Below are 26,447 nucleotides of genomic sequence, written 5' to 3'. Positions count from 1 at the left end.
AAAAGTTATTACACCCAGGAATTCAAAAAACTGTAAAACTCTTTAGCGAAACTTACTACTTTCCTAATAGCCAACTCCTTATTCAAAATATAATCAATGAATGTCAAGTTTGTAACTTAGCCAAGACAGAACACCGCAATACAAAAATGCCAATGAAAATTACCCCTAAACCAGAACATTGCCGCGATAAGTTTGTAATAGATATCTATTCTTCTGAAGGGAATCACTATTTGAGCTGTATCGATGTTTACTCCAAATTCGCCACTCTCGAACAGATAAAGACAAAGGACTGGATAGAATGTAAAAACGCCTTAATGCGTATATTTAATCAGTTGGGGAAACCTAGACTTCTTAAAGCAGACAGAGACGGCGCATTCTCCAGCCTAGCCCTTAAACGTTGGCTCGAAACCGAAGACGTAGAATTACAACTTAACACTACGAAAACAGGTGTCGCTGACATAGGGAGGCTACACAAGACTATAAATGAAAAAATTCGCATCATAAAAAATTCTGACGACAACGAGACCAAGTTAAGTAAAATAGAAACAATCCTTTACATCTACAATCACAAGACCAAACACGACACTACTGGACAAACCCATTTCATTTCATTCATTCATTCATTTATGCCGGACAACCATTTCTAGATACACAACACGATAAGGAAGTTAGAATTAACGAAATAAACAATAACAGAACCGAATACAATGTTGACACTAGATACAGAAAGGGACCATTACAAAAAGAAAAATTAGAAAACCCTTTTAAATTAACAAAAAACGTCGAACAAACTGACGAAGACCATTATAAAATCACCAATAGGAATAGAGAGACACATTACTACAAAACTCAATTTAAAAAACAGAAAAAAATTAATGAACTTCCCATTCTGCAGGCCCCTGGTTCATCATAATACTCCTCCTCACGTCTACAAAATTATGCCAAACCCAACAACTTCAAATCAACAACATTGACACTAACCACGGATACCTCCTATTTTCCGATAAATCGATTCAAATCCCTTCAGAATACGAACATCATTGTCTTCGCGTAAACCATTCCGATATAGATAACTGTAACGAACTGATTTTGTTGGTCTGCTCGCTACGGAATACGTGCGGCTAGCTCAGTAGAGTTTGTGTGTTCGTCCCACCAAATTTATAGAATAACGTGATCACCCGGTTACCAGTAATAACACTCGCAGTTTCGTTCTCGGGTCTTTATTTGATCTCAGTTTACAATGTATTTCAATTGTCCGGACGCCTCTGCTCTCTCGTCGTGGCCTCGGATCTTCGCCTGGTATTGCCGCTGACGCGTGAGAAGGAAGGTCGAGGGCTTAGGGAAGCGTCACCGTTCCCAGACTAGGGTGAACAATTGGCGGGGCTCTCAAAGGCATACGCCTCGCTAGCCACAACCTCTTGTCCCTTGCTCTGTCCCGGCCGGTCCCGCCAGACGCTTGTTCAGTTCCTTCCGACGCACCGCGCTATCGCCCGGATACGCCGCAGTCCCTGTAGCAAGACGCCCAGTGAAAGACGAACGTTCCACCCTACCTTTTCTCTTCTGCCGGTGCGGTCGGACCTGGGTGTCCTGCTCGGCGGCCTGGTTCCACTGTCTTACCGCCTTCGTCGTCCTGGGTGGCGCGGACCTTCGTTGTTGGGCGCTCGTCGCGTGGGCTGGGAATTGTTGTCGTACGCAGACTCACGGAAGCTCACGGCTGTGATCCCCAAGACAAACGCCTGTGGAACAGCAACGCGTCAACCCCACGTCTGGTTCGGACTGGTGGCGCCGGTACCACGCCTGCTTGGATTGCACGGACACACCAGGCTATCGCCTGGTTCAAGCACGCGATCTCCTACACAGTCCACCGGGTCTACACCACAATCCCTGCCGCTTCCTCGGGTGCCCGCTTAGGTCTGGCCTCTCCTGTTGTTTGCCTCCTGGCTACTCGTGCTTCGTCGTTTGGACCTCAGCTACCTGCGTCTCAGTTCGGAGACCTTCTCGTCCCGAACGTCTTGACGTAGCGATCTTGCTCCTTGGTGACTATCACGGTCGTAGGTCCTCTGCTGACTTCGTTCTAACGTTGTTGACTCGTACAATTGCTTTCCTTGATTGTCCGTCCTGCTTCCAGCGCTCGGCCCGTTTATATAGGCCTCCTCTAACGGTTTATCCCTTTGGTCTCCAGTCTCCGGATCCAAAGTCCATGATTTTACCGTTGGCCCGGTCCAAAGTTCGATTTGTCCCGTTAATTGCCTTTGAGCCTGCTGACTCTCCAAACTCTCTTTTCAGCAGGTCCGGGGTCTCCATCCTATCTCTCTCCACTTCCCGAGTCTACAAACTCTCTTCCTCTAGAGTCTCCAAACTCTCTTTCTCCAGCCCAGAGTCTCCAAACTCTCTTTCCCCGGGCTTCGCACTACCGTTACTACGCTTTACCTTGTTGCGTAACTGGCAACGGCAGGCCCTCCTTATGCGATCACTATTCGCATTTGTGCGGAGTTTTAACTCCTCACTTCTCCCCCTTTCTTCGGGAAAATTTAAAAACCGGCCTTGCGGTTACCGCGGGACACTCTTGGGACTCCGTCGACGCTCACAGCTCCGTCTCGAGTTCCACAGCGCCGATCTCCTTTGAGTAACTCCTCGTTCTTAATTTCAAACTTTGCCGCTCATTTGTTCATTCGTGATGCTTCTTCGTTCTACGCTCTTCTTCCCGCATTCCACTTTTCCGTCTTCTCGTCATCTGGTCACACCATTTGCCGTTGATCGATTGTTACCGATAGATCCCGATAACTCCCGTTGAGGCGGCGTTGCCACTTGGTGACCCTGGTATTTCCATAGTGTGACCCGTAATGTGCAGCTTTTCCGATGTTTTTGCCCATCGACTGACACTATCGAGTGCCGATCGACCGCCTTGTGATCGAGGCGCCCCCTTCCCTAAGCACATGGTGACTCCGCAAATGCTGACAACAGAAGGAATTTTTGGGTAAGTTTTCCTCTTTGAAATTTCCCTTTCCCTTCCTTCATTCCACTTTCTCTTGGCAGCTTAGGACTCTCTTCGGACCCCCCCTCCCTTCGATGGACCTAGATGTCGCGGATGGCTGCTTTCTCTTCGGGATTTCACCTTCGGCATACACGTGAGTGCCCTTTTTGGGTTTTATATATACATTTTCTTCTCTTGTGTTTGCGCATGCTGACCTTCTGCACTTCCTTGCTTTAGATGGCATCGACATGGACCCCTTTTTCCTGGAGGCGGACCAGCACTTGTGGATGGACTCTCTTTCCGGCCGCCCTTCGACCCACACGTGAGTTCCTGTCTGTGCTTTTTTTCCTTCTTTCACGGGTCCACTAACATTTACTCCTCTTCTCTTCCAGATTTCGCCCACATGAAATTCTTTTAATATGATGTGAATTTGAATCTACATATACCTAAATATATCTTGTATTTAGTGCGCGTTCGTGTGATCCGTCCTTTTAAATAATGTGCTACGTGTTTTGTGTTGCGTTTCATATTATTATTTTTTTTATTATTTTAAATCCGGGCGGGATTAGCTACCTGGACATCGTTCACCAACCCAAACAATCGGATCCCAGTCGCCGCTACCCTTACTCGGAACCTCTCATTTCCGCGGTGCAGGACCACGCACCGGCGGCTACCTCGGCGCTTGGCGTCCTGGATCACCGGCTCATCCACGATTCCCGCGGGCCATTCCGCCTCCGGAATCGGAGCCCACCGCTGGACTTCTGATGTAGACGCCGTCCGCACCCAGGACGGCCGGGACGCGAGGACACCCACCGCTGGAGCGGATGACTGCCGCTGGAGTTGGGGCCTTGGGGTGTCCTTGGGTGATGGCCACACCCATGGCCCCTTCTCCAGCTCTGCCGCAGTATCCGGAGTCGGCGGAGCCCAACCGCCATGGACCGGCGCCTCTTCTTCTTTGGGCACTTCGGGGCCAACCGGCCATGTCCACGTGACGATCTGTTGCCGCCAACGTCTACCTCCTTCCGTGTACTCCCGCACTTGGTGCGACATCCTGGCTTCTGGGGTCGGTGGGTCCTTGTTTTCCACGGGGTCCTGGGGTTCCGGGTGGGTGGGTGGAGCCGTGGGTGGACGGGCGGTCGGCACCGGGTTGGGTGGGGGGCTGGGTGGCCAGTGCCGTGGCCGGGGCCGGGGCGTAGGTGGGATCCTCGCCGACGCTATGGGTGACGGGGGTGGGGACGGCTCCGGGGTCTCTTCTTTCACCACTTCCTCCGAATGTATGTACCGCGGAGTGGCGGGTACCTCTCTTCCTTTGCCGCCGGCTTCTCCCTCCTCGTGCCAGGCGACCAGCTCCCATGCCGCGCACTCCTCCTCCTCTGCCCTTTCGAGCTCCTGGAGCCACCTTTTCTCCTCCTCCTCCTTGGTCCTCGACCTCTGCAGGGCTTCGTGCATGGCCGCCATGGCTGCCCGCTGCTGCATGCGGACGCGCGTTGCCTTGGCGGCCTCGTACCTCCCTCGCTGCCATCCGTTCCGGATGCGGGGCTCCCATGGCCACCACTCGGTCGGCCTCCAGTCTCCGCATCTTCACGATGGCGTTTGCCATAGCTGCTGACGTCCCCCCGCTTCCTCTAGGGTTCCGCCTCGCCTCCTCGAACACAGGCGCGGTCCCCGGAAGGATCCGGCTATCGGTTCCGCTCCTGGCCCTCTTCAGCCGCCAGGTCCTCATCTCCTTCTTTGGGTCCTCCTCCCACTCCAGCTCGCTTTCGTCCGACGTGACTACTGGCTCCGGGTCCTCTCCCCGCTCGTCCTCGGCACCACGCCTCGGAGCTTGGGTGGGCCGAGGGTTAGGCATACGCCTACCCCCCGACCGTCCTTGCCCCTCGACGGGTCCTTCGACCCTCTGACCCGTAGTGGCCAGCCTCCTTGTAGGGTGCATTTCGGTAGTTGCGCTCATCTTAGTTGTCGAACTTCTTGTGACTTGAGCCCCTTGCTCGGCTCTCCATTACACCTCGGTTTCGCCCCTCCCTTTTAGACCTTTACCGTTATATACCGTTATGGTCTCCAGTCTCCGGATCCAAAGACCATGATTTTACCGTTGGCCCGGTCCAAAGTTCGATTTGTCCCGTTAATTGCCTTTGAGCCTGCTGACTCTCCAAACTCTCTTTTCAGCAGGTCCGGGGTCTCCATCCTATCTCTCTCCACTTCTCGAGTCTACAAACTCTCTTCCTCTAGAGTCTCCAAACTCTCTTTCTCCAGCCCAGAGTCTCCAAACTCTCTTTCCCCGGGCTTCGCACTACCGTTACTACGCTTTACCTTGTTGCGTAACTGGCAACGGCAGGCCCTCCTTATACGATCACTATTCGCATTTGTGCGGAGTTTTAACTCCTCACATAACCTAACCCACTACGAGTATTTTAACAATAAGATAACTAACTACACTAATATTCCCCAAATTGACCTTTTGTACAATAAAATGCGAAGAGAACTTAGCGGAATAACTTTACACAAGACAAATAGACAGAAACGAGGACTAATCAACATAGTAGGATCAGCGTTTAAATATTTATTTGGAACATTAGATAACAATGACCGAACAAAGATTGAAAAACAATTAGAATCAGTAGCAACAAGTTCAATAAATCTACATGAAATAAATGACATAATTCAACTCATTAACAGTAACATACAAAGAACAAAAGAATTCTTAGATGAACATAGTAACAGAGAACAGTTAATATACGAACTTATCCAATTTACCGAGTATATAGAAGACATTGCAATGGGAATGCAACTTTCACGACTAGGACTATTTAATCCCAAATTACTCAATTACGACAGACTAGAGAACGTTGACAACAGTAACATCTTACAAATTAAAACATCAACCTGGATTAGTACTAACCAAATACTTATCATAGCACATATCCCCATTAAGCAAAAAACTGTCCACACAATTAACATAATACCTTACCCAGATAATAACGGGTACCAACTCGATCACAACGAAAAAGATACTTATTTTGAAGAACATGGCAAAAATTTATAATCAAAATTGTAAAGAAATAAATAACGAATGTATTAAGAACATTATAAAAAGAACTAAACCAATTTGCAATTTTCTCCCCACAACAGTTAACCAGATAATTAAATACGTTGAACCAAACAATATCCTTACTTGGAACATAAAGAATACTATTATAGAACAAGATTGCCAAGAAATAAATAAAAATGTAACAATTAACGGCAATAAAATAATAACAATAAAACAATGTAAAATTAAAATAGGAAAGATAACATTAAACGAAAACCAGCTAAATCCCGAAATAAATCTAACCCCATTGTACACACCCATTGAACTAATAAAAATAAAACCAATAGAACATAAGGACATTGTAAAACTAATATCAAATAATAATATTACAGTCTCTATTATTGTATCACTCATTAGCCTCACATTTTGTATAGTTTGTATCTACTTAAAACTAAAAACAACAAAAACAATTATGGAAACACAGGATACAAACCCAACTGCATTACCAAGATTATATGCGTCTACCCCAATAGAAGCATAAGCTTCCTTTTAAGGGGAGGGAAGTAGCATAATATGCTTCTCATATTACGCTTACATAAACTTAAACCTAACAAAAACAACGCGCATACAATCTTGCGCGTGCATAAATACACAACATAACGTAACGAAACTTGAATCCACAAAAAAGTAAAGCGCATGATTGTTGTATAACTTCATCATTCTTTTTGCATGCACTTAAACACAAATAAATAAAACTGCTGACAAACACATTTCCGTTTCTCGCGACTCACTTCGAGCCGATCAAAACTCTGTAAATTTAGTCTTAAGCTGACAGTTTTAAAATAAAGACGCTCACCGAAATCGTTCGTGTTTCAATTTATACTTGGCTTCAGCGTTGATCTTTGTCTTCGTTACAGACTGATCATTTATTTGACTCAAAAATAGTAACTACGTAAGTATATATCTTTGCGGGATCATTTTCGCCAAGCCAAGTGGAATAAAACACGCGCTTTTGGGCTGACATTTCACCTAAAAAGTGCCACAGACTTTACAGTTGGTCGAAGTTGGATATAATTCTGGACATATTAACGACACAAAGACTCACACGACACATAATTGCTAAAATCAGCTTGAACAAGAGTGAACAAGGTTAGTTATAGTCCAAATAAGCTATTTTCAAGTATAATGCCATACCTGGTAAAATAACAAACTTCAAACACTTTTTTTTTACTAAACATAAAAATACGGGTCGCAAACACATTGTTTTTTTTAGAACATACTTTTTCCTAAAGTTAACAGAAGTTGTTGAATCAATTTGTTTTACTTTGTTTCAATTAAAAGTTAATCAACAAACACGAAACTGTACGCCAAATATTTGCAGACCACCTGCTGAAACATATGTTCACTTTGAAAGCTCACAGCTGATGATGTAAACAAACAAAAACTCTTATATGCTCAGACGTATATTCTCAGTTAAAAAAACCAAAAAAAATACTATATTTAAATGTTTAAAAAAGTGACTTTTGTCCCGCTAGAAAAATCATCTGGCCCACTGTGCAATGGTGCCATCCGCTTGCTCGCGAAGGAAGGTGAAGAGGTGAAGGAGGCTAAAGGATGTACGAAGACAAGCAACGATACACATGAAGGACGCCGCAGAACACCAAAAACACCACTATAACTTGCGAAAAAGAGAGTGGAAACCGGCCGTCGGAGATTTTATCTGGCGCAAGACTCATCTCTTGTCAAAGGCCGCGGACAAATTCAACACGAAATTGGCACCGAAATACGATGGACCATGGAAGGTGGATAAATTTGTGTCACCAGTGATCATCCAGGCAAAGGATCCGAAAACACGGAAAACGAAACGAGCATATATCGGGGATACGAAGCCATATATCGAAAGCCAGAACGCATTACAACACTAACCAACACGCAGTAGACAACACTAAGCTTCATTACAAACCAACACTAATTCATTCACACCTTCACACTAACTAATGTACATCACAGTATACGTTGCACAACACTGCACAACAATAAGAATAACGACGAAATTAAATTCTTTACAGCGCACACGCACCAAGATGCAGCGATTGCAAGAAAGCGTGAAGAAATTTCGAGAATCGCACCGGAAGATAGAGGCCGCTACGGGTAGAACCCAGCTGATGGAGGCAACGGTAAGGCCAGGCGGGGCCCGAAAAGGGCAAAATGGATCATCCAAGACCAAATGAGGACCCGCCGAGACCACAACGGCGAGAACGGCCGGCGGGAGACAAAGAGTGGCGCACACGCCGCGGGCGACCACGAACCTCAGGATGCCGCAGCGAGGCAAAACTTATGGATTAGAATTGAAGGCTATTGCAATGAGTGCAGCTCAATTTTAAGACCCGATGAAACCCGATGAACATTGCGGCATATCGATATCCGTTTCGGTACCGGACACACGAGGTATTCCCCATAATAAAAAACGACGGTGCACTGGATCCAGAAGACTTGAAATTGGGAACGAATAGCTTTTAAAAAAAAGCCGCATTGTGGAGGAAGGAAGCCACCGACAATATGGTGAAGAGGCAACAAACAGGCACCTTGGAATCACCAAGGATCGTGATCCAGTTTCATCATTATACAGTTAAAAGTATGAGGGTGAATTGGCTGGATGCATCCTTGATATTGGACTGGATGAATTTGTTTGCATTTACTGCACGGGAGCCCAAATAAAAACATATGCATCAAGGATAAAAACCATTCGAAAAATTTTTACCGACGCAACTGCAAGCGTTTGTGACGCGCCGAAACGCGCACTAAGGAAAAAACATGAAGTTTAATTAATTGAGTTATATTATATTTAAGCAGAAAAACATTAAGTTTAATAAATTGAGTTATATTACAATAAAGCAGAAAAACATGAAGTCAATAAATGGAAGCAAAACACACAACCCTCATTCAAATTCAAACACAATGCGCGAGTTACCACAGTCACCACAGTCACCACACCCCCTAAACCCCCACGCCTACACCACTGAACACATCGACGCCCATGGGCACTCCGGTACAACGAACCGGGAAACGAATAAACAAATGAGTCAACAATGTATCTACAATGTATCGACATCCGGCCAAATGCTGACACTAACATCAGCAGACCAGACGGCAAGAATGCCGATGCAGCATAAGAACCTAGCATAACCCTTATATATAAGAACTATGTACTTAGATTGGTAGGCTTCTTGAGAAGAACGAAAGAAATATAGAATCACTCTTAAGTTTGAACCCAAAGCGTGAAGTTGTGTTACTGAATCCCATACAAGTGCCTGAACAAAATCTCATGCAAAGTGCCGACAGCCGACTACCCAACATCTTTACTGCTGTTATATTCACCTCCCATCATTCGGCCCGAATGGTAACTGGCGCAGCCGGTAGGATGCTTTCCTACATCTATACATTAACTTACCTGTAAGTAAAGAAAAATGTAAAAAACAAAGCATAAGTGATAGCTCAATAAGTAAAGAATCTTAAATAAAAAGGGAAAAATATATTCTGCTACAGTGACAACAAAATGTAAACAGTGAGTTGTGAGCTGCACACGGTGACGTATAAGTGCTTGGGTAAAATTAAAAAGAAAAATATTTAAACATAGCCAACAGACAACCCAAGTAATATGCGCGAAATTGTTTGCAGCGAACAACGCATTGGGTCAGCAAAATAAAAAAAAAAGAAAGAATTTTTTTTTATCGCATAACATGTTACAACACAAATTTTTTTTACTTTTCTGCTATTGTGACGACAAAATATAAACAGTGAATTGTGAGCTGCACATGATGACGCATAAGTAAAGTTTAAAAGAAAAATTATTAAAGCATAGCCAACAAACAAACCGAGTAATGTGCGCTAAATTGTGTGTAGCAAACAACGCATTGGGTCAGCAAAATAAGTAAAAAATAGCCACGGTATAACAAATTTAATAGTCTCTACCTAAAATTCCACGGCCTAAGGTATCCCCTACAATGGCAAATAGAATATCAAACATAACCATATATTACTTAATAAACTATCTTGCAATTATGTCACAACTCACATTAAATCACTGCAAATCAAATACTCTATGATATGGGTCTTATGCTATACGGCTCACGAAACAAGCGTGTTTCGTGCCGCTGTGGCATACCATCCATGCATACATATATATATACCTAAATACACAATATGCACACAAGCTCGCGAACCTGATACTCTGTGATATGGGCTCATGCTATACGGCTCATGGTACAAGCTTGTCCCATGATGCTGTGGCAGACCACCCATGCATACATATATATATACCTAAATACACAATATGCACACAAGCTTGCAACCAACGTATATACACACATATACACCAAATTACGCACACAAGCCTGCGAACCGATACTCTATGATATGGGTCTATGCTATACGGCTCAGGGTACAAGCTTGTGCCTTGATGCTGTGGCATATCACGCATATACGCATAGATATCCAACGTATATACACATATATACACCAAATAACGCACACAAGCCTGCGAACCGATACTCTATGATATGGGTCTATGCTATACGGCTCAGGGTACAAGCTTGTGCCTTGATGCTGTGGCATATCACGCATATACGCATAGATATCCAACGTATATACACATATATACAATAAATCACGCACACAAGCTTGCGAACCGATACTCTGTGATATGGGTCCTATGCTATACGGCTCATGATACAAGCTTGTGTCATGACGCAGTGGCATACCACGCATATACACATAGATATTCAAACACAGTATATGTACACATGCTACAACCAATAAATACGCTTATACATATAACCATAAAATTACTGCAATACGAAAAAACAATGAGACACTTTACCCCAACCTACCCTAACAATTAAAGTTTATACGCTTCCACTCGAGTACCGAATGGCTAATGTAACACAATACCAATAGTCACGCCGTCAGCATAAACAAACAATTTATACTCTTGCACACCAAATACAATATGTGTTATGCGATTATACTTGTACATATATATACGAATACGTATATGCATAGTGAGTGGCCAAGCCTATCGAGTCAAAATTCTTTCTTTTTTATAATCGTCGACATTCACTTATGCTATGTTCCGAATACTATAAACTATGTATACAACAATTTTATAATACCAACTATATTACAGATATTGAATCACATAAAAACCATACAAAACCTATATACATTAAGAAATTTATACGCACAAATACAATATATACATATACAATACAATACATACTTATACACACTTATAAAAAATTCCACATTATATTAAAACTTGTTCATTATTTTCTTTAATATAAATTCCACATCAGAAACAAATTTTTTTTTAATTAGGTTAAATGTCCAAGAAATTAACTCAGAATATCAAGAAGACCGCACAGTCTGTATTAAGAGTCCCCAAGAAAGCCGGGCCCAATGGGGAACAAAAATGGAGATTGGTTATAGATTATCGAAAACTCAATGATAAAACCATCTCCGATAGGTACCCAATACCAAACATAAATGATATACTAGATCGCATAGGGAAAGCCAAATACTTTACCACCCTCGATTTGGCGAGTGGGTTTCATCAAATTGAGATGAACCCAGACGACATTGCCAAAACGGCCTTTACAGTAGAAGGAGGGCATTATGAATTTATAAGAATGCCTTTCGGCTTAAAAAATGCTCCCGCTACTTTCCAAAGAGTAATGGACAGCATTTTAGGTGACGTAATAGGCCTCAATTGTCTGGTATACTTGGACGATATAATCGTTTTTTCTGCTTCCCTCCAAGAACATGTAATACATTTAACTTCAATATTTCAAAAACTTAGAGATGCAAACTTTAAAGTACAATTAAATAAGTCCGATTTTCTTAGGAAAGAAACCGAATTCCTCGGACACATCGTCACCCAAGAAGGAATCAAACCAAATCCAAACTAGGACAGGCCCAAACAAAACTTAATGCATTAACCCCACTCAAGAGAAACAAACGCGGATTAATTAATGGATTAGGCAGTCTCGTGAAAGCTGTCACGGGCAATATGGATGCTGAAGACGCCAGAGAAATAGGTAAAGACATCGAAAATATTAAAATAGCCCTTTCGACCGTTAACACAAATTACCAAACTCAAGATGTATTCAATAATGAAATTTTAATTAGATTCGAGAACATTACAAATCATATTAATAATGAACAAGTTCTAATAACAACATTCTTTGAAAATATGCAAAATAAAATTTATAAAGAAGAAAATACCTTGGAAAAATTACAGTATATAAATAGGATTAACTATAACTTAGAATTACTACTTAATCACTTGAACGATATAATTGAAAGCATGTTATTAGCTAAAATAAATGTAATACCTAGATTTATATTAACCGAACAAGAAATATATAAAATTAAAATGTTACTGGAAAATCAAAATATTACGATAAAAAGCGAACAACACATTTACGATTTGTTAAAAATGAACACGTTAAGCTACGAAAATAACATAATTTTTACTATCCAAATACCTATTTTTGAAAAAGATAATTACAAAATAGCCAGACTAATTCCCTTACCAATTAATAATAAATACTTTGTTATGATTCCTAACTATTTAATATATAAGAATAATGTTAATAAGTACTACTTGACTCAAAACTGCCCCAAAGTAGACGACACGTTTATATGCAACAAAGACGCATACATCAACACACCGCAAAATGACACCTGCACTCAACAATTATTGGATTCCAAGAACAGCTCCTGCGATGTGCAAGAGAGAGGCCCTGTTGCAGACGTATTCGAGGCGGAAAAAGGCTATATTTTCGCATTCAACGCCAATAACCTGAAGGCTCAGCTAAAAAACGGTAGCGAAATCACTATAAATGGCTCAGCTATCATCAAATACGTGAACGAAACTATACGCATCAATGGCATAGAGTACGACAACGGAGTTGAGACAACCTTTGAGCACTTAGACCTAATCCTACCCCCCCTTAAGGAAATGACCAGGAATAAAACTGTGGAAATACTGAGTTTACAAAACATTCACCTAGAGGCCATAGAAACATCAAATAAGATTCTGACTATCCACCAAACCGCCACACAACACGCTTGGACCCTTTACATTCTACTGGGTTTCGTCGCCATCCTCACTGTTACTGCATGGCTGCATCGACGCACAAAACACGTATTCCACGTACAGGATCACAATCACCACCTGCCTATTTACGCTCCAGCAATACCTTCGCTATGGCCGTCGCTTCAAACTGGGGAGGGAGGAGTTACCACAGTCACCACACCCCCTAAACCCCCACGCCTACACCACTGAACACATCGACGCCCATGGGCACTCCGGTACAACGAACCGGGAAACGAATAAACAAATGAGTCAACAATGTATCTACAATGTATCGACATCCGGCCAAATGCTGACACTAACATCAGCAGACCAGACGGCAAGAATGCCGATGCAGCATAAGAACCTAGCATAACCCTTATATATAAGAACTATGTACTTAGATTGGTAGGCTTCTTGAGAAGAACGAAAGAAATATAGAATCACTCTTAAGTTTGAACCCAAAGCGTGAAGTTGTGTTACTGAATCCCATACAAGTGCCTGAACAAAATCTCATGCAAAGTGCCGACAGCCGACTATAAGCGAACCACCCAACATCTTTACTGCTGTTATATTCACCTCCCATCATTCGGCCCGAATGGTAACTCGCGCGCGAGTTACCACATCTACATCTACTTCCCCACCCCCTAAACCTCCACGCCAGAACCATTAGTTCGTTGTCCCGCATCTGACCACATCAGCAGTCTACGTCTACTTCCCCTCCCCCTAAAAGCCTCCACACAGAGCCGCTAGTTCGTTGTCCTCTCATGTTGCAACAGTGTAGGCGGAAACAGCTCAGCAAAACGGAGGCATTCCCCAAATCCGCTGGGTCAGCAGATTCGCGATCACATAGCCAAACATAAAACATTATTCTTCTTTGTAATAAGTCAGTCTCTAGCGACACTCCAAAGGAGTTGGATCGAAATAAAACCACAAAACCTTAAATTGGAAATACTTTTAATTTAACTTGGGAAGAAACAGTAGAGACAAAAGAGGATCAAAGGACCACTGAAGGAAGACTGGAAGGCTTCATCTGTTAATTGGCGCAGTCGAAAACTGGACCTAATGCAGCTCCTTTTCATCGCAATTGTACTTAAGTGAGTAGAGTGAGAGAATAAAAAAATAAAATAAAAATGCCAATACACAAAAATGAATTACAAATGCCACAACAAAACACACAAAATACACAAGAAATAAATAAAAGCGAGTTGAAAAGATGCAACAACTGTGGCGAAAACCACACAGCCAACTGGCGAGGATGCATTGTTTACAAGGAACTTAAGAGTCGCCTAAACAAACGAGTGACTTCAGTTCGTGATCGTACCACACCAACAATTCACAAAGCAATGGAACCGGGTACAACTGTTGGAATAAATGTGTATGCCTTGATATGAAATGTTAATTAGCATAAGAATGAATCAGCTGATCGCGGATAATGTAATGAAATGTAATGTAATGTTAAATAACATAATTATGTCACTTGCTCAAAGAATGTAAAACTGAATGGAAGTGCACGAAGCACAAAACAAAAGTATTAATAAATATATTCTAACTAAAATAAAGCAATCCACTTTATTATCAACATGGTAGCAGAGCAAGGTTAGAAAAAATTAATCCAAGGTTAGAAAAAATTAATCCAAGGTTAGAAAAAAATTAATCCAAGGTTAGAAAAAATTAATCCAAGGTTAGAAAAAATTAATCCAAGGTTAGAAAAAATTAGTCCAAGGTTCGAGAAAAGAAAATAATCCAAAGTGTATAACTAAATCCAAGTTATAAAAATAAATGCTGTTCGAGTGAAGCGACAAAAAAAAAAAAAAAGAAAAACGTGTATAAGAAATAAAAAGAGAAAAACAATATTAAAAGTGCGAAATATTAAAAAATACGAATACGTAAACAAGACTATTGACTAATGCTGAACAATTAAACGGAAAAAGATTGAAAACATAAACTAAAAGGATTGATGGAAGCAGATTAAAAATTTAAAAGTTCACGTGCAAGCCTTTTTATTACATGGAAGTAGAAAAGTGTGACCCTATATGAAAATGTGCATGAAATGAATGACATAGAAAGAGACATAAAAGAAGTGTGCAAACAGATTAAAAGTGAAACGGAAAAAATGAGTGCTAACGCAAAAATCGAAGACATTGTTATGCCCATATTCGATGGAGCTAATTTTGGAAGCTGGAAATTCAGATTAATGACAATATTGGAATACAAAGAGTGCAAAGAACCAGCAGTGCGAACAAGAACAACGGAAGATAATGAAACAACATGGATGAAAACAGAATTAAAAGCGAAAACAATTTTAATCAGTACAATATCAGACAAACAGTTAGAATATATTAGTGAGTGCCAAACGACATTAGAAATTATGAACAAGTTAAATGAAATGTATTCGACAAAATCAACAGCCCTGCAAATACTGTGCAGAGGAAAAATCGACGAAATTAAACTAAAAGACTATGAAACAGTGGAAGAATTTTTTATAGAATTCGAGAAAGCAGTAAATAAATTAAAAAACGCTGGAGGCACCATAGACGAAAACGAAAAAATGAGGTATCTTTTAAAAGCACTACCAACAAGCTACAGTTATATTGGAGACTTCTTAGATGTAATTCCGGAAGCACAACGAACGGTAGAGTACGTAAAATCAAAAATAAAAGAAAAAAGTTTAAACAGAGGTCCAGTGGACAAACAAAATAACGTAAGCACATTTAACACCAAAACTAAAAAAGAATGCTATGTGTGTGGCAAAACAGGTCATATTCAGAGGGACTGCTGGCATGCTGAGCAAAATGCGAGAGGCGAAAATAAACAACAACAACAATTCAACAGGCGATATCAGAATACGAATCAAAGAGGCGGCCGAGGCAGAGGTCAACATCATGGAAATGGTCGAGGACGTGGAAATTACTCAGGAGACAGGAATCAAGGAAGACAACAAGAAAACAGCGACAGCGTACAGTCATGGACAACAAGAATGATAAGAAACGAAAAATTAATAAATTGTAATAACAGCGAAAGTAACAACGAAACTACAGTAAATTGGTTATTAGATAGTGGATGCACTGATCACATTATAAACGATTGTAAACTTTTTAAGAACTGTATTAATTTGAAAAATCCTATTAATGTTAAAGTAGCCGATGGCAAACAATTGCAAGCGACCAAGATTGGAAATGTAGAAACATATTTTAGAACATACAACAATGAAAATTTGATCGATATTAAAAATGTATACTTTGTAAAAGGCATAAAACAAAATTTGCTAAGCATATCAAAGATAACTGAAAATAAATGTACAGTCGTAGCCAGAAATAATGATACAAAAATCTATAACGAAAAGAGAGAATTGCTGACAGTTGCGAGTAAAATTGATAGTTTATATAATGTAAAAAGCTTCATGCCAAAAAATAAAAGAAATGAAATATATACAAATGTAACTAAATTAACTGAAAAAGAAAAATGGCACAGGGCATTAGGCCACGTAAATTTTCAATATTTGAATAGAATTATTAAGAATAAAATGTTAGATGGTCTGCCAGATAAAATCGAGAATACCGAAATGAAATGTGCGAATTGTATACAAAGTAAAATGTCAAACGAACCATTCGAGAACAATAGAAAGAAAACTAAAGAGACATTAGAGTTAATACATACAGACTTAAACGGACCACACAGCACAACAGGTTATTGTGGGGAAAAATATTTTTTGACATTCGTTGACGATTTTAGTAAATGCGCGAGAATATATTGTATTAAAAATAAATCCGAAACTGCGAGCTGCTTAAAAGAATATGTTAATTATGTTGAAAATCAGTTCAGTAAAAAAGTAAAACAAATCCAATGCGATAACGGTAAAGAATATTTGAATAGAGAAATATTAAACTTTGTAAAGTATAAGGGAATTCAGTTAACTACATGTCCACCGTATGTACACGAATTAAACGGCGTAGCAGAAAGATATAACAGATCGGCAATGGATATTGGAAGGTGCTTAATGAGAGAAGCAAACATACATAGGCGATATTGGCCAGAAGTGATGAACACAGTAGCTTATTTAAAAAATCGAACAATCGCAAATACAGCAGTAAATAAAAGCCCATATGAAATATTTTTTGGTATAAAACCAAATGTAGAAAATTTAAAAATATACGGAAGTAGAGTTTTTGTTAGAGTTCCAGAAGTACGCAGAAAGAGTAAATGGGATAACAAATCAGAATTAGGAGTATTAGTTGGTTATAATACAAACGGATATAGAGTTTTACTAAACAATAGAGTAATAAACGCAAGACATGTTCAAGTTGTGGAAGAGAAAACAAAATTAATTTGCCTAGAGAAAAACAAGCAGAATGATAATGAAAGTGAAATAGATGAAAATGAAGAAGATGATGAAGATAACGCTAAGACAGACGAACTAAATGACACGGAAGAAGTTAATTCAAAAACTAGCGATGAAAGCGAGGGTGAGGAAAACAAAGAACATTTAACAGTGCAGAGAACATCAAATAGAAATAAAAGACCAGTAAATCTATACGGTAACCCAGTAACACATTTTATTTATATCAATTATGTAAATGCCATTGTACCAAACACGTACGAAGAGGCGATGAATAGTAATGAAAAGAAAGAATGGCTCAAAGCAATGAATACAGAAATGCAATGCTTAAATAAAAATAATACATGGCAAATTGTAGAAAAACCGATAAACAAAAAGATTATAGATGTAAAATGGGTGTACAAAAAGAAAAGTGATGGGACATACAAAGCTAGACTAGTAGTAAGAGGTTTCCAACAAAGAGAACGACTAGAAAATGTATATTCACCAGTAGGAAAAATGCAAACATTAAAAATATTACTATCATATTGTTGTAAAAATGGTCTGTTTGTAAATCAGATGGATGTCGAAACAGCCTTTTTGAATGGCTATGTAAAATCAGAAGTTTATGTAAATGAACCAAAAGGTTACGAAACAGGAGAAAACAAAGTTTATAAATTAATAAAGGCATTATATGGATTAAGAGAAAGCCCAAGAGCATGGTACGAATGTTTGCATAAATATCTCGACAAATTAAATTTTATAAGAAGCAATTACGATTATTGTTTATATGTAAAAAGAAAGGATAAAGATGAAATATATATTTTAGTATTTGTAGACGACATATTGATATGCAGTAAGAACAAAACGAAAATAACTGAAATTAAAGACTGTTTAATGAACAAATTTACAATGAAAGATTTAGGAAAAATCGGAAGTTATATTGGAATAGAAATTAATTATAGTACTGAAAGTAAGAAAATGACGTTAAATCAAAAACGATATATTGAATCACTGGCAATTAAGTATAATCTGGAAAATGCTAAGCTATACGAAACTCCAATGGAAACAAACTTAAAATTAGATCAAGCAACTGAATGTGATGAGAAAATTAAATACAGAAATTTGATAGGTGAATTATTATATATAAGCGCAGGTACAAGACCAGATATATCATATTCCGTAAATTACTTAAGCAGATATCAAAGTTGTTACAATTCAACACACTATAAATACGCGCTAAGAGTATTAAAATATTTATATAAGACAAGAGATCTGAATTTAACTTTTGAAGAGAATAAGAATAATGAATTATTAGATTGTATGGTAGACTCCGATTATGCAGGAGATAATGTTGATAGAAAATCCACGACGGGATTTATAATTAGAATGTATGGAAATATAGTATATTGGAAAACACACAAACAACACGCAGTAACAAAATGTTCAACGTTTGCAGAGTACATTGCCATGTCAGAAGCAGTCACAGAAATATTATTTGTCAAAAACATGTTATGTGAAATATTTAATATTGATAACGAAAAAGCGATAAAGATTTACGAAGATAATTCAGGCGCAGTAGCCATTGCTAAATTTGGTAACTTTACAAAAAATTCGAAGCACATTGAAGTGCAGTATCATTATGTTAACGAAAATTATGAAAAAGGTATTATAGACATTGTGAAGATAGAATCAAGACTTAATATAGCAGACATGTTAACCAAAGCGTTAGACAAACAGAAATTTATACGAAATAGAGATGCTGTAAAGTTAAAGTAATGAAAGAAAATCAAGACAACAAATTTAAGAGGCGTGTTGGAATAAATGTGTATGCCTTGATATGAAATGTTAATTAGCATAAGAATGAATCAGCTGATCGCGGATAATGTAATGAAATGTAATGTAATGTTAAATAACATAATTATGTCACTTGCTCAAAGAATGTAAAACTGAATGGAAGTGCACGAAGCACAAAACAAAAGTATTAATAAATATATTCTAACTAAAATAAAGCAATCCACTTTATTATCAACAACAACTAACATCCCTTTGTCTACCAGCTACCGAACAGCGCCAAATATTTCCTTTGCAAGTGCACTAAAATCAGGGATCCAAACACCAGCAGCGGACACCCCCATTCATCAAACAAACACTCACGATAACATGCAACAGCAGCCAATTGGCGTTGAAGCGATTATGCTTTCGATGCAGCAAAGCATGAAAGACTTTATGGCCTTCATGCAAACAACTATGCAAGAGCTTATGAGGAACCAAAACATCCTTATTCAAATGCTCGTTTCCTCTAAAACAGTATAATGAATCCCCTAATAATAGCAACCTGGAACGCTAATGGCGTTTCGCGGCACAAGCTAGAACTTGCTCAGTTCTTAGCCGACAGAAACATTGATGTTATGTTACTCTCAGAGACTCACCTCACTGAAAAGTACAATTTTCAAATACCAGGATACAAATTTTACTTTACGAATCACCCGGATGGCAAGGCCCATGGAGGCACTGGCATACTAATACGATCGCGAATCAAACACCACTTTGTTAGTAATTGGCAAGAAGACTGCCTACAATCTACCTCTATAAGCCTCCAATGCTATAACGGTGCTCTCACTCTGGCTGCTGTCTATTGCCCACCCCGCTTCACACTATCAGAGGACAAATTCACAACACTCTTCGACTCGCTCGGTGAAAGGTTTGTTGCAGCTGGTGATTGGAATGCCAAGCACATGTACTGGGGATCTCGGATAGCGACCCCTAAAGAAAAACAGCTATACAACGCAATTATTAAACCGCAAAACAAGCTTAATTATGTTTCTCCGGGTACGCCTACATACTGGCCAGCAGATCCTAAAAAGCTTCCAGACTTGATTGACTTTGCCATCACCAAAAGGATATCCCAATCAATGATTACAGCTGAGGCACTTTCAGAACTTTCATCTGATCACTGCCCGGTGCTCTTTAATCTTTTGTACCAACTGCAACACATCGACCGGCCGTATAGACTCACAAGCATCAGGACCAACTGGGAGAGGTACAAAAAATATGTTTGTTCACATACCGACTTCTCTAGCTCATTGGAAACCGAGCAAGACATCGATCAGTTTGCTGGTAGCCTAGAATCAACACTAGTTGCAGCAGCAAAAGCGTCAACTCCACAAGATACCAACGGATGCAGTAAAAAGTTCAACACGACAAGTCGAGATACCGAACTCCTTGTGATTGAAAAACGACGACTTCGAAGGGAGTGGCAGGAGCACAGATCACCTGGCGCAAAGAGTAGACTAAAAGCAGCTTCTCGCAGACTTACTAAAGCGCTTAAGAAAAAAGTAGCGGACGCACAACTGCGTTACATCGAGAACCTCACGCCCACCAGCACAAAAAACTCATTGTGGAAAGCCCACAGGAATCTGCAGGCACCAGCAGAAACTGTCGTACCCCTCCGTAACTCTACCGGAAACTGGTCTCGTAGTGACATGGACAGAGCAAGAGTCTTCGCTGATCATCTCAAAAAGGTATTCCAACCCAATCCAGCCACTAACTCATTTACTCTCCCACCCTTAACTGCATCTGAATTAGCACCACAAGATCCCATAGAATTTCGGCCAAGCGAAATAACGAAAGTCATTAGAGACCAACTGAAGACTGGAAAATCGCCTGGCTTCGATTTAATAACACCGAAAATGATCATCGAGCTTCCAATGTGTGCAGTTCTACAAATCTGCCTACTCTTCAACGCTATTACCAAAATTGGATACTTTCCTTAAAAGTGGAAGAAATCAGTTATAGTTATGATCCCTAAGCCTGGGAAAGACAAAACACAGCCATCATCATACAGGCCAATAAGCCTACTTACTTGTCTCTCCAAGTTATTTGAAAAAGTACTGCTGCTACGAATCAGTCCCCACCTTAAAACACACGACACACTCCCATCGCACCAATTTGGTTTTCGGGCAAAACATGGAACTGTTGAGCAGGTTAACCGCATCACAACGGAAATTCGCACTGCTTTTGAGCATCGTGAATATTGTACAGCTTTATTCTTAGACGTTGCACAAGCATTCGATAGAGTATGGTTGGATGGACTTATGTTTAAAATAACCAAACTGCTGCCTCAAAACTTACATAAGCTTCTAAAGTCTTACTTATACAAAAGAGTGTTCGCGGTTAGATGTAGTTCAAGCACTTCAAGCGATTGTACTATAGAAGCTGGAGTGCCCCAAGGAAGTGTATTAGGTCCAATTCTATACACCCTATACACGGCGGACATCCCAACAGACTACCAGCTAACAATATCCACATTCGCTGATGACACTGCAATACTGAGTCGATCCAGATGCCCAGTAAAAGCTACGATGCAACTAGCACGCTATTTAACATGTGTAGAGAATTGGCATGCAGATTGGCGCATACGAGTAAACGAACAAAAATGCAAACAAGTTACGTTTACCCTTAACAAACAAAGCTGCCCGCCCTTGGTTATGAAACACACGCGCATCCCACAAGCCGATGACGTAACATACTTAGGTATTCATCTGGACAAGCGGCTCACCTGGCGGAAACACATAGAGGCCAGTCACTGGCTTATATATCTTATCCTTTCGTATTATCCTTTTGTCGCTTATCCTTTTGTATAACTCCGTTCTTAAACCCATATGGACCAATGGCTCCGAGCTATGGGGCAATGCATCGAGAAGCAACATCGACATCATTCAGCGAGCACAGTCTCGGATTCTGAGAATCATAACTGGAGCTCCATGGTATCTTCGGAACGAGAATATACACAAAGACCTAGAAATAAAACTTGTCATTGAGACAATAACAGAGAGAAAAGTTAAATACAAGGAAAAACTAGGCTCACATCCAAATCCCCTTGCAAGAAAACTTCTTCGAGTATGCAGCCAAAGTCGACTGCACCGCAGCGATCAACCAGCCCAGCGTTAAATTTGTTAGGCCACATAGCACAAATCATCTCATAAAATGATAATTAGCTAGCTTAGAATAAGATTTGAAAACTTATTGTTAGTCTGTTAAGTAAAAGGGAAGATTAAATAAATAAGAGAAAGAAGGAAAAAAAAAAAAAAAGATGCAATAATATTAAGTGAAAATTACATAACTAAAGAAAAAAAAATTTTTTATATATAAAAGAAGAAATAAAATATCTGATCATGTAAAAGTTCAAATAGAACAATTATAGTGATCAAAAAAAATAAAAAATCTTGGTGAAATGATTTAAACAAATCAGAAAATATAAAAAAATATATTTATGTTGTGAATCAAAATGTACAAGTGAGTGATTGAGGCTCGTATGTTGGAGCGTAGTTAGTGGACCGCGTCAAACTTGTGTGAAAGTTGGCCTCGACGGTTGGCGGCATGTGAAAAGAGTTCGATCGAACCAAGTTGCAGATTGCCGACGGTCGAGTATAAGTTTGAGGGTAGCTCAGCAGCGACGATACACTGGCGTGTCTAGCGGTTGGGTTGATGTTCGAACAAGTTGCGCTAGTTGTCAATACATGTCGAGACAGCTCAACGGCGACGATACACTGGCGTGTCTAGCGGTTGGGTTGATACTCGGACAAGTTGCGCTAGTTGTCGATTGCACTTCGAAGACAGTTCAGCAGTGACGATACACTGGCGTGTCTAGTTGTTGGACTGATGTTCGAAGAGGTTGCACTAGTTGTTCATGAGAAACAATTGGTTCGACGGCATTCGTGACGTGGTTGACCCTCAATTATTAGACTGTAGCAAACTGATTCAACCGACATTGGTATTCAGGGCGAATATCCAATGCGGCAACAAAACGATCCCTCAAACCTGTATGAGATAAAAACACCGACGGCCTGATTTAGGCAAACAATCCAACAAATTAAGACAAAAATAATAATACAAGAATATATTTTTTTTTTTTTCTCTCTCTCAATAAATATTGATATAAATATGAAATTATAAACATATATTAATGCATCTGTAATTACAGATTCAACACGAATCCATCGTTCATCATCTTCAAACAAAAAATATTCAACAATCACAATTAGTTAAGTACACTTACACACTTTCTCACCTAATTAAGTTACCAATCAATGGCACAAATTTTCTCACTCTACCCAAATATATATTGTACGATGATAAATTTAATTATATGTTAAGTTTTCAAGAAAAATTTGCAAAGATACATGGCACTTACATCTGCGACCCCGGAACTGCGGAAAATAACATGGACAACAAAGAGTGCCTGAAACAAATACTACAAGGAATGAACCCTATTTGCGAGGCCAAAAATATCAACACAGACGAGGCAGTAGTCGAACCGGAACAACAGTGGATTGTCATTATCAGCAAGAATCAACTAAGTGCTGAACCAAGCTGTGCTGAACCGTTCACTATTGAGGGAACGACGATTATCAATCATATAAACTGTTCCATATTTATAGACGGTACCAAATACGATGGCAGCGAATTGTTCTCCGAAGAAAGGATTAAATTATCACTACCAGTAACGAAGAACATATCTATAAATGCAACACTGGAGGATTTAAGCCTAAGCAAAATAGTACTGCATCTTCAAGAGAATAAAGCTAAAATATTCCAAGTCAAGGAATCTACGATTAACCTTCGATTCCTAACCTACGCATCAAGTATCATCCTGGTCATCTTTATACTGTATGCTTTAGCAGTAAAGAAGAACATTACTTACCTGCCCAACCCTGTTACCTCAGTCAACTACGTTCCGTCTATTCCTTCGTTATGGCCGTCACTTCATTCAAGGGGGGGAGGAGTTACCACATCTACATCTACTTCCCCACCCCCTAAACCTCCACGCCAGAACCATTAGTTCGTTGTCCCGCATCTGACCACATCAGCAGTCTACGTCTACTTCCCCTCCCCCTAAAAGCCTCCACACAGAGCCGCTAGTTCGTTGTCCTCTCATGTTGCAACAGTGTAGGCGGAAACAGCTCAGCAAAACGGAGGCATTCCCCAAATCCGCTGGGTCAGCAGATTCGCGATCACATAGCCAAACATAAAACATTATTCTTCTTTGTAATAAGTCAGTCTCTAGCGACACTCCAAAGGAGTTGGATCGAAATAAAACCACAAAACCTTAAATTGGAAATACTTTTAATTTAACTTGGGAAGAAACAGTAGAGACAAAAGAGGATCAAAGGACCACTGAAGGAAGACTGGAAGGCTTCATCTGTTAATTCGCGCATAGAACTGGTCGAAGATGGGACAATGTTCCTGTCTAATTTCAACGGGACGATGGAAGTCGGATCCAGGACCCACAACTTAAACTTACAACCACAACCGGAACTTACATAGTCCAGTTCGCAAATGAGACGATCAGTGTGGCCGGAAGAACTTACACGAGCTACTCCTCGACGCACTTTACAGTCATGCCGGCAGTACTCACTTCGATAACTGCCACGTGATACGCGCCTTCACTGCACTACGTCAACAACTTCAATATGGAGAGCCTGAAGAGACTCTCCGGTATGTCCGAGAAGGTCTCCTTCTCCTTTCTGGTGGAAGCATTGGTCGCCTTGGTTGTCGGTGTGACCCTATACACCGTATGGAGGAAGCTAACACGAACCAAGGGGATCCCGATCATGAGAGACGGCACACTGGACCTGGAGGTACAAGAAGCTGACAGGGCACCCAAAGCCCAATAATCTGCGGGACGCAGATCTTGAGGGGGGAGAGGTTATGAACCCTCTTCTTGCGCTCTTTGTCTTACCCCCTCCCACCAGCCTGTCTCACACGAGTTACCGAATCTGCTATACAGGGTATACACAATTCGGCACCACCCGCCAAGCCACCAAGAAGTTCATTGCCCACACGAACCTAAGTCTGTGTACCACTTTGTCGCAATACTGACACCACTTTGTTGCAATGCTGACACCGCATTTAGACAGGATGCCAATTGCGACAGTTCTCATAAAAAGAACTGCCGCTTCAGCTAGAATCTCCGCATCAGCACTTTCGTAGATACATGTCGCTAAGGGAATCTTGTATACACTTAACTTAGCTTAAGTTTAACAAATAAAGTTGAGTTCAGTTCGATTTGAGAACGTCAAATGAGAAGTCGTATTCAATTCATTTAAAAGGAAAACCCACATTTATTAAGTCAAGATCAAAAGGACTGGAGACGAGGACGTACACCAAACTAGCAGGACCAAGGAAAGCCTTTCAGGAGTTCACTCAATAACACATCAGGTGCGAGGCAAGCACTGGTAACTCACGCGCTTTTGGGATGTACATATGTACATATGTATGCAAGTATACAGCATAAAAGAAATGTATTATATATTTATATTTATTTATATTATATGTAGTCTCTTCTCTTTAATTTTTGTAGAATCTGGAGTGACCTTGTCTTTACTAAAAGATATTACAGACGACGAATTAAAAGAGGTGATTCCCAAATTAGGAGTTCGGATGGAATTTAAAAGAGCACTTTGCTCATGGAATCAAAGAAATGTAAGATTTTTTTTTTATAATTCGATGTCCTGAATACCTTATACCTTTTTGTAGAACTGTGAGAAACCTTCTATAAGCAACGACCATAAGGAAGACCATGAAAAAAACTTCGTTCTAAACAAGGTATTTATTTGATAATTTTATCCCTATTTATCCTATATTTATAACGTATCATATTTACAGAGCATTCGTTCATTATTATCAGAGAATGAACACGGAAAAGCATTACTAAATAAGAACACTTTGCTGGAAGTCGACAGAATTTGGCTAATAAACACTATAGTGGAGGAAGCCATCAACAATTATTTTATGTATTATTAGTTTCAAATAAAATTGTTTTTCCTCATATAAAAGACGCGTTGATGTTGAATTTAACAATAAACATTTTAAAATAGGAACGATTTGTTCTTAAACTAAAACAGTTTGCTCTGAAATTTGAATATCTAGTTCACAAAATAGGAACTTTTCTTACTCAAAGTAGACGTTATTCACACTTCAGTTGTCA

At 40.1% G+C, this 26,447-nt stretch overlaps 2 protein-coding genes across 3 annotated transcripts in view; one reads left to right on the top strand and one right to left on the bottom strand.

Annotated features, from left to right (window-relative positions):
* LOC122625155 overlaps nucleotides 1–22,335 on the bottom strand; it is a 56,404-nt gene extending 34,069 nt beyond the window's left edge. The window contains exons 1-2 of the mRNA XM_043805098.1: nucleotides 22,326–22,335; nucleotides 22,017–22,255 (exon numbers count right to left, since the gene is read on the bottom strand). Coding sequence (XP_043661033.1) covers nucleotides 22,017–22,176 — 160 coding nt within the window. The 5' untranslated portion in view covers nucleotides 22,177–22,255; nucleotides 22,326–22,335. The remainder of the gene's footprint in view (nucleotides 1–22,016; nucleotides 22,256–22,325) is intronic.
* Nucleotides 2,829–3,473, top strand: LOC122625156. 2 transcript variants are annotated; one of them, XM_043805099.1, is made up of 4 exons: nucleotides 2,829–2,977; nucleotides 3,042–3,128; nucleotides 3,212–3,296; nucleotides 3,367–3,473. In XM_043805099.1, exons 1-4 carry the CDS (start codon nucleotides 2,844–2,846, stop codon nucleotides 3,379–3,381), a joined length of 321 nt encoding a protein of 106 aa, XP_043661034.1. In that variant the 5' UTR covers nucleotides 2,829–2,843; the 3' UTR covers nucleotides 3,382–3,473. The 2 variants fall into 2 exon arrangements, with proteins under 2 accessions (XP_043661034.1, XP_043661035.1); XM_043805100.1 differs by having other exon boundaries at nucleotides 2,838–2,977; nucleotides 3,037–3,128.
* Nucleotides 22,336–26,447: the final 4,112 nt, after the last annotated feature.

Source organism: Drosophila teissieri, chromosome X (genome assembly GCF_016746235.2).
Source record: "Drosophila teissieri strain GT53w chromosome X, Prin_Dtei_1.1, whole genome shotgun sequence".
NCBI lineage: Eukaryota > Metazoa > Arthropoda > Insecta > Diptera > Drosophilidae > Drosophila > Drosophila teissieri.
Note: the sequence above shows the minus strand (reverse complement) of the source record. Positions and strands in the feature narration are given on the sequence as shown.

What these genes read in the sequence shown, in the direction of transcription:
- LOC122625156 (XM_043805099.1), top strand. Translation starts at nt 2,844, where the DNA reads ATGTGCAGCTTTTCCGATGTTTTTGCCCATCGACTGACACTATCGAGT. An exon ending in ACAACAGAAGGAATTTTTGG is followed by an intron (nt 2,978 to 3,041) that starts GTAAGTTTTCCT and finishes TTGGCAGCTTAG; the next exon opens with GACTCTCTTCGGACCCCCCC. An exon ending in ATTTCACCTTCGGCATACAC is followed by an intron (nt 3,129 to 3,211) that starts GTGAGTGCCCTT and finishes TCCTTGCTTTAG; the next exon opens with ATGGCATCGACATGGACCCC.